General features: G+C 41.7%; 1 protein-coding gene across 3 annotated transcripts in view; it reads right to left on the bottom strand.

The window, feature by feature from the left end:
* The window catches only part of VGLL3 (vestigial like family member 3), a 54,748-nt gene that overhangs the window by 14,214 nt on the left and 25,985 nt on the right, over positions 1-14,549 (bottom strand). For all 3 annotated transcript variants that reach the window (XM_046648078.1, XM_046648077.1, XM_046648079.1), the window contains exon 3: positions 12,115-12,639. In XM_046648078.1, the coding sequence (XP_046504034.1) occupies positions 12,115-12,639 (525 nt within the window). The remainder of the gene's footprint in view (positions 1-12,114; positions 12,640-14,549) is intronic.

Here is a 14,549-nt window from a genome sequence, read left to right as displayed (position 1 = left end):
TTTTTCTATAGAACGTTTGTAGCCTATCTGAAAGCTGATGTAAAATTGTCTGGGGACAAGTTCTGCAACGGATTTCTTCATTCAAGCTGTTTCTTTTAGCTGCACCCATGTATGTGAGATGAGAAATAGCAAAGCATTGCTGAAAAGATGATTTGCTGCTACAAAAGACACCAAACCCTGAAACAGGTCTTATAGCACTTTGACTAATTCTCCCTTAGAGTCCCATTACAATTACCCAGGAGTGTTTCGAACCTCTATAGCTCTCCCCATAGGCAAGCACCTGTCTCCGGGGCTGACATGCTATAGGTTGAAAAGTCCCCAATCCCGACCACAGCTAGTTGATGACAACTCCTTTAAGAAAACAATCAAAAAATGACAGCAATGCCTAAGTTTGCTTGCAATTTTTAAGGAAACACTTCAGAAAGCAAGAAATGCTACTCAGTTTATATAGCAATAAACAGAAACCTGTTTACAAAATTAATACTGGAATGGAAAATGAATCCAGTTTTAGTTCACAAAAGTTTTAAAGATTAGCATGTATTAATGGAGTTTTGGTGAATCTAATTACATGCATAGTCTAAGTTGCTTGTGCTGCACATAAAATTTCCTTTGATCTATATGAGTGACAGGAACAAATATCTCAGCAATACGTAAGCACGATGGGATAGGATCTATTTTTTTTTTTTTGTACTCTTTTATTCCACATGTCAGAGTGTTCTAGATAGAGAAAACTATGTTCAAAAATGTCAAAGTTGTATATACCAATAACACTTCAAATTCTTATCTTCTTGATTCTTTATCCTGCTTCTCCCATTGTCTGCCCAACCATTACAAAAGCACTCAGTTTTCATTGTATGGCCAATATCAGCAAACACCATTACTGGGAAGTTTAGCTCCAACAAATATCATGGTTATTCTTCAAAAATAGAAACAAATTAAGTTTGATAAAGTCAGGAAGGGATAGAGGCATTTAAAGCTTGCATCTCAGTTCATCATGGCGCCTCACATCTCCAGACTGAATTTCTTTTTCTGTTTGGAATGTACTATGTTTATTAAGAATAATGGAAACTTTAGTTCTGCATCATGTGTCACCATCTAGAAAACACAACCACGGGCATGAGTGCATTGGAATCTCCCAGTTGTGTCAGAGTAGGAAGCATAATCTCAATTTTGTATCTAAGGAAGAGGAGAAATGGAGAGGTTATGAGACTTGCTCAGCATGATACAGTTAAGCGATGATCTGGGTCCTGGAATCTACTTTTTGCTTCTCTGCTTTTCCCATACACATCTCTGGACACACACTTCTACACCTCTGCAAAGATTAAATTTCCCTATATTGACCATTATTGTTATGATCCCCTAAGTGATTTGCGGGGGGGGGGGAGTAAATTATTAATAAAATCAATCTCTCTCCTCTGTTCTTGTCTGTCTCTTTCTCTTATCCACATACACACACACACACACACACGTATATAGACATATATTTTTTCTCCTCCTCCCTCTCTCCTCCTTAAATTCATATTAGTGACCCCAATACCTTCAGCCGCAAAAGGAAACACAAGTTGACAAACTAGCCTTCTCTGCTTTCATTGAATTATATGTGCATGCACACACCACACAGACATACACATACAGGATTTCTTGTCATCCTTGTTTTCACAAGAAGGGCATATAGATGTTCTTCATCTTTTTTTTAGACAGCAATACCACATAGGACATCACTCACTCAGGGATGCCCCTCTTGATAGCATCACTTGGTTCCAGTGTTTTGCTACCATGAACATCATCACAACACACATTTTGTACATATATCCTCATGCGCCACTGCTTGTATTCATGTGGCATAGACTCACAAGAGGAAGAATGCTGTGCCAAAGGTTATGAGTATTTTCAACTGTAATACATTATCCAGTTTACTTTTTAAAAGAACTTACAACTCTTTAATTTTCTACCAGCAACGTATGAGAAAAAGCATAAAAGCATTTTCCTTTAACCAAGATGTCTTTTACAAGGATTCACATACACACACACGATTATTTGTATTATTTTGCAAATACATCCTAAAACATTCAGAATCTTCTCAGAAGGCTTCTGCACTTGTTTTAGAAGATAGGAGGGGGAACTGTGAGACAAAATCCCCATGATTTGGACGTTGTGACATTATGGCACCATTCTAAGGATGAGGGCCCAGAAGAGAGCATGGCCACAATCTGCGTGGCAGCGGAATTTCATTAAGGTCCTTCAGAATCCAGCCATGAACACTTGAACCTCACGGCAGGGCTCTGGAATGCATTTCTCCCTCTGATGCACCATCCAGTTACTTTTCATCCAGCAGATCTCCCTCCATGGCTGGGATCTCAGAGATGGTTTCCATTACCCTCTGGTCACCAAATTGTCATTCTGGACATGTGCCCTATACAACTAACACCATTCAAGAGTATGTAAATATTTTAACATATCTTTGGTGGTTTTCTTCTCTCAGTGGAAAATAGGCTTATGAAATAGGCCCAAGAAAAAGAAAACAGTTTGTAGAAAGCGTGAAGCATTCGGTCATTAATTACTAGAGGCTTTATTGTTATTGAATCACAATAAACTGTAAAGAGAAAGTATGAGTTCATAAACATTCTGCCTAGTAATTGTTTTAATCTGCAACTACTGCTTTGTAACATTTTAACTATTATAATTGAGATAATGCCCTCAAGGTAAGTATCCATAAATCTGTAATCTTTACTGAACGGCACACTCCCCTTGAAAAGTCACATAGTCCTGGGGTTGGCCTCTATAGAAAAATGCCATTTGATGTGTCTACTTGCCGAAATCGAATGATTAGAAGTGAGCTTCTCTGCCTATTCTATGTTACAACATCTTTAAAGAAAATTTTCTAATCCCCTCTTCATTTATAAAAATTGCTAATAATGTCAGGAAAGACTCCAATGAATCACTAACTCCATAACCTTCAGAATTCAGACCACTGATAGACATGCCCCATGAAAAGTAGTGAAGGGCACAGGAGGAAACTGCTTTTAGTTGTGCCCCTATAACATATGTTACTTTGATGCTCTCTCTTCTCCAGCAGGAAAAATACCTTAACGCTTTGTTTATAGGACTCATCGTATCCTGTTAATTATTACTGTGACGCTCCAATGCTTTCTCTCCGAATTTACTCCATCTCTCTTTCATTGTAAAGCCTGGAATTGAAGCATGATGATATCAAGTAAATATTCAAATGGCTTGTTTTGGTAACCTTCGTTTCCTTTAGTCTTTTTTTGTAAGTGTATATGTTTAGAGAGAGAAATGATTTCCCAGAGGTTGTTGGATGAAAAGCTCCACGGTTTTAATACCCTTAATACTTCAAATTAAATTCCAAAATTAGTAAAATCTTAAAAACGAATGTTAAAATAGTTTAACCAGGTTATTCTGAGAACGTTTGTGCCCAGGTTTGTCAGCAGACCACCTACAAGAAAGCATGAGTCTTGAGATGTGATCCAGAGAGAGCAAACTCACAGCTGGATGGAAAACAAGCAGGCGCGTGATGCCCATGTCTTTCACGGACAGAAATTGCATCTCCATTTGCTGCTCTGGTTCATTAGCTAGTTTTCACTCTGCTTTCTTATTTCCTGTACTTGATAAAACAAAGATATTTATGTTTCTACACTGGATTTCAATGTAAAGCATCCTTATAGGATTGAGCAAGACTGACCGTCAGAATCTTAACCAATGAAGTAGTATAATTAGCCTATTTCAAAGGGAACACTATAGAACAATTTAGAGCAATAACAATTACAACTTAAACTGCATTAAAATACAATTTTTGTCATTTATAAATGATGTCCCTTTCACAAAATATTCAGATTAAACCAGAATTTTTTTAAAAATATAGTTTACAGGGGCCAGTCTGGTGGGGTAGTAGTTAGGTTCACATGCTCCACTTCGGTGTCCCAGGATTCACAGTTTTGGATCCTGGGTGTGGACCTACGCACCACTGATCAAGCCATGCTGTGGCAGCCATCCCACATATAAAATAGAGGAAGATGGGCACAGATGTTATCTCAGGGCCAATCTTCCTCAGCAAAAAGAGGATTGGCGAAAGATTTTACCTCAGGGCTAATCTTCCGCATAAAAAACATTACATAGTTTACAGGCCTTCTACCGTAAAGAGTTCAGAAAACCATATAAAGTGGTTTTAATTTTTTAAAAAATTATTTTATTGAGGTCATAATTGTTTATAACATTGTGTAATTGCAGGCATACATTATTACTTATCAAACTATGAACAAAATGAAAAGACACACCACCAACTCGGAGAAAAGATTTGCAAATCATATGTCTGACAAGGGATTGGTTAATTTCCAAAATATATAAAAAACTCATACAACTCAACATCAGCAACAAAAAACCTGATCTAAAAATGGGCAGATGATATGAACGAACATTTTTCCAAAGAAGATATATAGATGGCCAACAAGCACATGAAAGGATGTTCAACATCACTAATTATTAGAGAAATGCAGATCAAAACTACAATGAGATATCACCTTACATCTGTTGTAATGGCTATAATCACCAAGACGAAAAACAACAAGTGTTGGAGAGGGTGTGGAGAGAAGGGAACCCTCATACAGTGCTGGTGGGAATGCAAACCGGTGCAGCCACTTTGGAAAACAGTGTGGAGATTTCTCAAAAAATTAAAAATAGAAAGTGATCTTACTTTTATGACAGTATCTGACACAAAGTGTCTATGAAGAGGAAAGAATAAATAAGACGGATATATGTGTACTCCCAATTTCTCTGCTGGCATTCAGTGCTCCCTAATCTCTACCAAAATTTAAGTCCTCAAAAAAATGTTTCCCAGGTTTCTTAACAGAGTAATTCTATTTGCATGATAATGAAGCCCATTGGTATGAAAGTCTCTTCAGCAATAACTCAGATTATGCCTCAACATCTGAGAGAATACTAGAAACACAGCTTCCTGTACTTACGGAAAATTCACAACCTACACTTAGCAAGTAATTTTTACATTTGGTAGCTATTGTAGTTTTATTTTTGAGTGAGAAACAATGTCCCATTCTATGATACATAATCTTGATTTCACTCGATATCTGAAGATGTGTTCCTTAGTGGGAGACGAACCAGATAATGCTTGATATCTGGCTATAACTATAGTCTGGGGCAGAATCATACAAAGGTTTCCTCACCGAATCTACTACTTAGCAAATGTGTGGCTAATGCTTATATGATGAAGTTTATGAGAAGCAGGAAGTACATGGATACATGTTAACTCCCTTTTAGTCCCAGAATTCCTGAACTTGTGATATTGTATAGAATATTGTTTTATTTTTAATCTTAGGCTCTCAATATATCTTAGCAAAAAGAACATATATACCTCAACTCTAAGCTGTTCATGTATATTTTATATTGTTATTGTGACATGCTTCAAAACAACAAAGCAAATAAATTTATAACAAATTGTAGTGAAATAACATGAAGGATCCTAAGAAATATAAATCTGTGAATCTAGAGATGAAACAATCTCAAGGTACAAGCAGCCTGTGTTTATAGAGAAGTCACACCACAAGGCATGACTACTTTTCCTTTTGGCAAATTCAAATACAGTGGATGAAGTGGAAGTTATAAATAAAGTCAACTTTGTATTCAGTAAAAAGGCCTCATTAACACATTTTTACTTTTAATTCAAACTGGCTGGGATATGCAACACTGTATGTCTCTCATTAGGTAAATTATTGCTAATAACAGGAAATGACAATGACAGCATTTCAGCGAAATGTATCTTTTGGTTATGGCCACTGAAAGACAAATAGTAGCTCAGAATTTACTTAATGTCATCACGAAAGGATCTGAGCCTGACAAGACGAGATGTACACTTGCATTCATATATGCGTATCTAATAATACGTTGTATCACAATCACAAATATCTCCACGTTTCACTCTCTTCTTCCTGACAGAGAAAGGGGCCAGGTTCAGTCCTCTGAGCTTCCTGACTTTAGTCCTATGTGTCCGGGCACCCTCCGTCCTTCAGCTTACCTTTCTAGCTATTGTCTTCGGCCCCACTCACCCTTCCTAACCTATACCTCTTCATGGCAGCTTAAAGGTGAAAGTTACTGATAGAAGTTGAAAACTACGGCTTTTATTCTGGCGAAAAAACTAAGAGAAATAGCATTTCCCAATGAGCACGCCATGAGAAGTTAATAAAGAGGCTAAAAATGAAATATGCCCATAAGAAAATCAGAGTGCAAAAATTCCCTCCTAAATTTAACATGTTTCTTTACTGACCTTTTATATGCTATAATAATGTATAATAACCTTTTATATGCTAAAGTGGATTGTGATCTCAAAACAGGTATGTAGCAGGCAACATTTACAAATTCACTTCACCAGTGACCTTTCTTCTTTTCAATTAAGCCCCTATTATCACATTCTGGAGCCAGTGTTCCCACAGAAACCACAGAGCCCAGTTTTGAGACTGTGAAAGGAAAGGGCGAAGCTGAGGGTGGGATTGGTGCAAATAGCCCTTTGGTAAAGATGGGGATTTTCACAAGTAGAGCAGATGCAGATGCGCTACGATCATTCCCACACCCCGATCATCCCAAGGTATCTGTAGGTAATATCTAGTCAACAGAGGGAGCAGCAAGTGAGAGAGAACCAGGCATGACAGGAAAATAGGGTCAGGACAAGGGTGAGGCAAGCGAGGCGCCTTGGGTACAAAATTTAAGGAGGTCTGTCCTTGCACGACCCTGAGAGTGAGAACCCTGCCAACGCTGTGCCGAGGCATCTCCCTCGCCTCACCCCAGCTCGGGCCCGAGAGAAAATGGACCATCTCACCTCATTCTTAGGGAAGGATTTTGCCTACCAAACCCCAGAGCTCTATTCTATTCCTATATTACCACACTCTGTAATAAATTTTTAACAATTAATTACAGATATAGGAAATGGTCTTTGAAAAACTTTCAGGAAATACAGAAGTATACAAAATAGAAAGTGAGGGTCTCTCTCCCCCACAATTCTACTCCTAGGTATTTACCTAAGAAAACCGAAACACATATTCACACAAAAACTTGTACACGAGTGTTCTTCCAGCATTATTCTTACTAGCCAAAAAGCAGAAACAAACCAACTAATGAATGGATAAACGAAACGTGGTAGATCCATACAACGGAATAGTCTCCACCCCCAAACACATGTGCTACAGGGACGAATCCTGAAAACACAGGCCAAGTGAAAGAAGGCAGAAATGAAAGGCTACATTGTGCGACCCCATAAATATGAAATGTCCAGAGTAGGAAATCCATAGAGGCAGAAAGTAGATTAGTGGTTACAAGGTCATGTGGGGAGGGGAGGACTGGGAGTGACTCCTAAGAGATATGGGATTTCTTGTTGAGATGAGGGAAACATTCCGGAATTAGATAATGGGGATGGTTGCATAACATTGTGAACATCATAAAAGCTCACCGAATTGTACACTTTAAAATGGTGTAGTGTATAATATGTGAAATATAGCTCAACAATATTTTAAAAGATAAAAAAGTGAGAGTGTGTCCACCTTCATAGCTAGAATTTATACAGTAACTATTATGTGCAGGGCACATTTGTAAATGTTGTACTTCATTAACTCATTTAATCCTCAAAACAACCCAAGGAGGCATCTTTGAAAGACAAAAATTTGAGGCACCCAGAAGGTTAAGTAATTCACCCAAAGTCCTGCAGCTAGTAAACGACAGAGCTGGGCTCATAAAATCGGGCCATCTGGATTCAATGCTTAGGCGCCCACTAATTACCAGTAGTAATGATCATTAAGAGTTGGGGGCATATACTTCCAGATAATTCTCATTGAGGGAGTACAGGTGCACACGTGTATGTTTGTGTGTGTACGTAGATAAAAATTATACACCCAGGACCATCCTGGGGTCAGCAAACTACACTGCACAGGCCAAATCAGGCCCACCGACTGTCTACACACAGCCCATGAGCTAACAAGGAAAGAATGGCCTTTACGTTTTTCAATGGTTGAGAAAGAAGAGAATAAAAACAAAGAGAGTAGCATTTCATGACACATGAAAAGTACATAAATTTCAAACTTCAGTGTCCATCAAAAAGTTTCATTGGGACACATGCTCTGTCATTTAAGTTTCATCTGTGGCTGCTTTTCCACTACAAGAGGAGAGCTGAGGAGTAGCAACAGAGACAATACGCCCTCAAAGCATTAAGTATTTCTATCAGCCCCTTTACAGAAAAATTTTGCTGACCCCTGGTTTATACCATATCTCATACTCTAAAACTTCCTTTGGTCATTAAGCCTTATATCATGGCCAACCTTTTGGATTTCCTACAGATTTCCTCAATTTCTTTAAATGGCTGCAAAATAAAAATGCACCTAAAATTATTAAACCTTTCCCCTGTTGATGAAAATATCATACCCTTTACCAAATTGCTCTGAAAATGGCTGCATCAACTTATTTATCTCCTAATGGAATGTGAAAATGACCTGCATTTTGGTGGCCTATGTACCTGGACTTGGAGAAGTTTCACGACGGTCTCACCTGACTGCAGGCTCTTCCCTCGGCTGCTCAGTGCCACCCAACACGGGAGCTGAGTCCCGGGCCGAGCCCCTGGTTGGGCTGCATGGTCAGGTCAGTGTTGCATAGACTGCATAGAGGGACTCATCTCTCTTTCTTCTCAACTATTCTACCTTCTTAGCTTGGGCCTATTACACAGAAACTTCTGTTCTTTTATCAGTAGTTAGACAAGAAGAAAAGTAGCTACTACTGTCTTGTCATGCTCCTGTAGTGGATACTGCGGTGGGGTACCAATTGCTCCCCACTCCATGTGGAGACGTCCATTCCCCTGCTATTGGCAGCTCATGACTGTCAGTCATTTCTCTCTTTGGGAATTGCCTTCAGGAGAGCAAAGCTACCCTGCCTAATGCCATGCCCCCTTTCCAGAGGGAAATCCATCCAATCACTTGTCAGCGCAGGGACATAGAAGCCCATCCACACCGACTCAGGACAGGACAATTATAAAGGGCCATCCAAGCTCCCGAGCTCCCTGAAGAATCTCCTAAGGCTCAGCTGAACTTAATCACAGGGAGACTTCTCCTGCCCAATTCTTCCCACAGCCCACAAAGATGCTGCCCTGAGAACACAACCCCATAAATTATCTACAGTCAAATCTACACCTTAGAGTCTGTTTCTTGGAGAAACTGGCCCAAAACACTCCTCTGTAACTCTTCCCAAAGGAAGAGAGATGTGACATTTGATATGATGCCTGGAGTTAGAAGAGCACAGGTGGCTTAGCCCCTGCCACTGCCCCTTTTGGTCCAGCCCCAGGCAGGGAGGTGCAGCCTCCTCCTGTGCCTGCCCTTTGGAGGGAGAGCACACCAGGGTCCTGCCTCAGATGATGCTTTTCAGAGGCAAATTTGAGCAACCAGCAATCTCTTTTCACAGTAAAGGGGCTGTAAACTGTGTGACAAGGAAGATGTCTATGGGAATCTTCTCTGATTCTCTAGATTAGGCAGGAAACCTAATCTAGGATCTCCAATTCAGCCCAATCAAGGATTATGCTAATAATTTGATCTTCATCTGCTTGATTCCTTTGTCCTTGTTTCTCAACTGGGTCAAAACTACGGAATAGGGATGAATCATGATCCTCATCCCAAACCCACACTGACGAAGAGGAGCACTACGTACAGCCAGTAGGTTAATCTTCATCCCTCCTTACTAATCATTAATAGTCTAATTTAACAGTCCTAATAAATAATCTATTTTACCTATATATACAAGGAGATGCTACCCCCACAACTTCTTAGATTGGAGAAGGTCTTAGTTCAAAGCCAGCTTGAGCACTTGAGATTTAGGCAAGTAGTTCTCAAATGGAAAAACCGAGGCTGTTTCCTTACTTGTAAATGAATCTAAGAAGACCTATTTCAGACTTGGTTTAAGGATTAAAAGCAAAAAGATATATCTGAAGTACCTCTGGCAGTCCCTTGCATAGTGGGTACTCAATGAACGTTGATTCATAGCTCAGTAAGTATCAAGAACTATGGGTCCTTGGGTCCTCTCTAGATTCTTCAGAAAGAACAAAAATTTTCTCTTCTCCACTCCCAAAAGGTAGGAGGATGAATTTCCCCCCCCTCAGTGACTACTTAAAGATGAAATTAGGAACAATGAGTCAATGAATCAGGCCCACACCAAAGTTGACAAGTACAAAAGTAGATAACAAGTGACAGAGAATTAGAAGCAGAGAACAAGCAATCACGTCCATCTTCCCCTTCATGTTACAGAATGCACAGGGGGGTGCTATAGACTGAATGTTTGTGTCCCCCCAAAATTCCTATGTTAAACCCTAATGCCCAAAGTGAAGGTATGGGGGGGGGAGTTTGGAGGTGATTAGGTCATGAAAGCAGAACCTTCATGAATGGAGACCCCAGAGAGCCTCCTTGTTCCTTCCACTATACGAGGACGCATTGAGAAGAGTGTCTGTGAATCAGGAAGCGGGCCCTTGTCAGACATTAAATGTGCCGGTACTCTGATTTTGGACTCCCCAGCCTCCAGAACTGAGAACTAAATGCTTGTTGTTTAAGGCATCCGGGGACTGGTATTCCGTTAGAGCAGCCCAAAGTGACTAAGACAGGAGAGGACATTCCCTTTGTCTGCTAAGGGCACTGTTAACCCTGCTAAGGGCCATGTTAACTCTGGTCACACAGGCATCGCTAAGTGCTGGCTACACATGATGGCAGCTACTGAACTGGGACTCGACTCAGATCAGGCCCCAGGCATCAAACAACTCAAGAGCTGCCTTCTCTCTGCTAGCACGTGCAGAGGAAGAAGCGCCTGTGGTGGGTAGCCCCATCACATTCTCTTCTCTTAGAGAGGGAGAACCAAGGCCCCTGAGAGTTTGCTTAGAAAAACAGCTTGAACCCAGAGACTCCACAGGAAGCTGAAATGGGTGAGGCCAGGCAATGAACAACCTTGGAAAGCTCAGTGGAGAGAACCAGTAACCAAGATAAGAATGTTCCACTCATGTCAGGGAGAATGCCACTTGACCCTGGGCATTTACTACTCTGGGGAGTCTCTGCTGTGAAGCAGCATTCCAATTAAAGCTCCTGCACAGTATAGAAAAACCAAGGACAGAGGGAGTTTCTTTAAACCTCTGGAAGGAGAGTCCTAATATGTCACAAGGTGTTCCCGGAAAAGAACCCAGGATTGGAGGCAGAGGTGGGCGACTGGAACGCAGAGTCTGGGGATGTAATCACTGACTCGATTTGTCTTTTTAGCCTCTGATGCCTGTGCTGTCAGGAACTCAAAACCAATAATACTGTTAACATAACTAGTCTGGTCCAAAAAGAAGCTCCAACATTTAACACTACGCCCTCAGAACTAGCGAATTCCAGAGAGGAGCTAAATGCTCTGTTCATAAATATTTCCCTTACCAGTTTTTTTCTAAATCTATTGAAAATAAACTTTATAGTAGTCTTTTAAGTCTGGTGTTATTTAAAATAGAGAAAAGGAGGGACAGAAATAGAGAGAGGAAGAGAGGAAGGATGAGGAGGAAGGAAGGGAAAAAGAGAGAAGGCAAAGGAGAGGAAGGGAAGAGAAGGGAAACCCACTCCTTTCAATACTTTTCTTCTTTTCAAAAGAGTAGACCATTGACTATTCTCAGAAAGCAGTTTGTTTTATAAATCATTAATAAGACCTAAAAAAAGGAGAGAAAGAAAAACTCCTGACACATACTTTTTCTGAACTCTTTTAGGCCTTGCACATGGCACAGAGCACAGACGCAGGGACTTAAAGAACAAGACCCATTCTTTGAAACATAAGGTGCTAGAGATCCCCACTCAAAGGAACAGATCACCAGCTGAAAGGTAGTCTTTGTCAAAGGGGAGAAAAGCTCCCAGGCCCTTCCCAGGCTGTACTCGCTGGGCGAGTCACAGCAGTTTCTGCAAGAACACAGGAATTGTGGCAAAATGCTTAGGTTCTCTAAGAATACTGGCAAAGTTTCACTTTACATATAAGAGAAAAAATATTTCAAAGTATTTACAACATCCTCCATTTCTCAATATTGATTTCTTAACTTCTCTTTATGGAAATCCCCTGGCTCACCTGTATCAAACCCCACACTTGGCACGATGTCCACGGTTCCGTGAAAGGCTCCAGCCCACGCTGAGGTAGCAGTGGTGACTGTTGTCGGGTCTGTCTTTGCGACATCACACTGGGGAGCAGGTATCCTGGCTGCACGCACTGACGGCATCAGCAGGGGCCCATAGGACGGATCCAGGGCAGAGCCAGCAGGAGGGTGGTGGTGGTGGTGGTGGCGGTGGTGCATGTGGGCATGGGGGTGATGGTGCCGCATGTACACGTCATGCATGTGGCTGTAGGAGGGGCTCACCTGAGATGCCAAAGGGTAGTGCCAGGACTCAGACACAGGAGGGGGAGGGGCTGGGCCGGTCTGATGCAGGCCGTGTCCCGGCCAGGGGTTGGGGTCGGCTGCGGTAAAGGTGCCAGGGGGTGCAGTGACCTGGAAGTCAGGATGAACGCCCCCCAAACAGGGTGCAGGTGGCGACTGGTAAGAGCTGGTCCAGAAGGAAGTTGGGAAACTACTCCGCTGGCTTGAGAGAGCTGAGCTGTCTGAGAAGACAGAAAAATAAATTACTTACAGAAGATTCAGTTTTAAGATAGGCTTGCCTCTACTTGTCCAATATTTGACAAGCAGGCTAATGAGTATGCACTTTCTGTCCCCACACAGAGGTGAACTGATACCAGGTAAGCCTCTGAGCTCCCGTGCCAAGTCAGTGCACAGGGTTCAAGTGCTCAACAGGTCCCCACCCCGCCATGTTTCCTTAGGGTAAGCTTCACAGTCCGAGGAGAGGTTCACATGTCTGGGGTGGAAAAGCTTCATTTCCTCCTGGGAGTCTTGCTGCCGTTGGGTCTGGACAGAGGTCACAGGTAACATGTGTCGTAGGTAAAGAAAGCTTATGCCATTGAAGTGATTCAGGTGAGTTGAAATGATCATGTTTACCAACTTCTTTCAAATGCAAATACAATTTTCATTCAAACTAAACATTGTAATGCCAAAGTAACAAACAGAAGTAAGATCGCACTAAATTATGCTCACCAACACTCATTTTTCATCAACAAGAGTGTATTCCAAGCTTACTTTCCCTGTAGAGGTCTGGGGGTCTCTGGACTGAGAATAACAACAATGACAGTGACCAAACGCCCGCCACCAGCCAGTGGCTGTTCTTGGATGGTCTTCTTGGATCCTCACTGCAGCCCTGTGAGGTGGTTGTGAGTATCCCCGTTGCAGAGATGGGGAAATTGAGGCAGGGAAGAAGCCCAGGACTTCACGGCTGGCAAGCAGGAGACTGGGCTTTGAAGACAGGCAGCCTGTCCGGATGGCTGGCACTCTTCATAACCGCGCCACAAGAGGGCACAATTGTAACTACAACCCCAGCATGTAGGATTTGGTAAAGACTCTTCTGTGGAAATCATGAGTGGAGGCGATTCAAGTAGGAAAAATGGATTGAAGGATGGTGTTTGGGGAGGGGGAAATATCAAAGAATAGCACGTACAGAGAAGAGGAGGAAGCACCTCTGCGACTCCGCCTCAGCGCAATTTCTCCACTCAATTGTCAAAACATATCTATAGGTGACCCACTATGCACAGACACAGGAGGTTGGGGATGACCAAACTGACGTCACTTTTCCTCACAATCTGGAGGTGGACAGGTAAGTAAATGGACATGTGCAACGTGATGTGGTCAGTGCTCTCATGGGAGAAGCACAGAGAGGGACAGAAAGCGACAGCTAAACTGAAAGGGTGAGTTGGCTGGGCCTCGTGAAGAGGTCAGGAAAAGTGTTTTAGGCAAATGAAAGAGTGTGTGAAAAAAGGCCAATAATTACACACACACATACATTCACCCCTTTGAGGAACAAAAATGAGTTCAGTGGGTGGAAGCTGGCAAAAAATTAGACTACAGTGCAAGAAGGATTCAGATCGGTATGGCCTTGCCAGCCACATTCTGAATGTGGGCGCTGCCCTGAGGAGCTCTCAGGCCGCTTTGAATGGTTTTGATCTGGGGAGTGTTATAGTCAGATCCATGTTTAGAAAGACTGATACCTCTAACTATGGCCTGTTGCCTACGGTGTGGTGTCACTGAATGAGCACTGGACTAGGAGTCTAGAAAGCTCAGCCAGAGACCAAGCAGCTAAGCAATTACCCTATCTCATCTTCTGACCCCAAATGGATCTGTTGACCTCTCTGTGGCTCAGTTTCTTCCACTAAAATACGAGGCATTTGAATTAAAATTCCAAATATCTTCTGGCTCCATACTTTTTCTATTCTGTGAAGTGGCCTATAAATTATTTCTATCCACTGATAAAGGTAAGGTTGCTCAGCACATTAGTCAGGCATGTCTAGTAAGATACTATTTTCACACTGAGTTCCACACAAAAGAATCTAGCTAGATCTTTCCATAGAATGAAGGATATCCTAAGAAGTACTCCGAAATAACAGCATTCAGAAGTCTGGTATATCCA

This window comes from Equus quagga, chromosome 21 (assembly GCF_021613505.1).
Source record: "Equus quagga isolate Etosha38 chromosome 21, UCLA_HA_Equagga_1.0, whole genome shotgun sequence".
NCBI lineage: Eukaryota > Metazoa > Chordata > Mammalia > Perissodactyla > Equidae > Equus > Equus quagga.
Note: the sequence above shows the minus strand (reverse complement) of the source record. Positions and strands in the feature narration are given on the sequence as shown.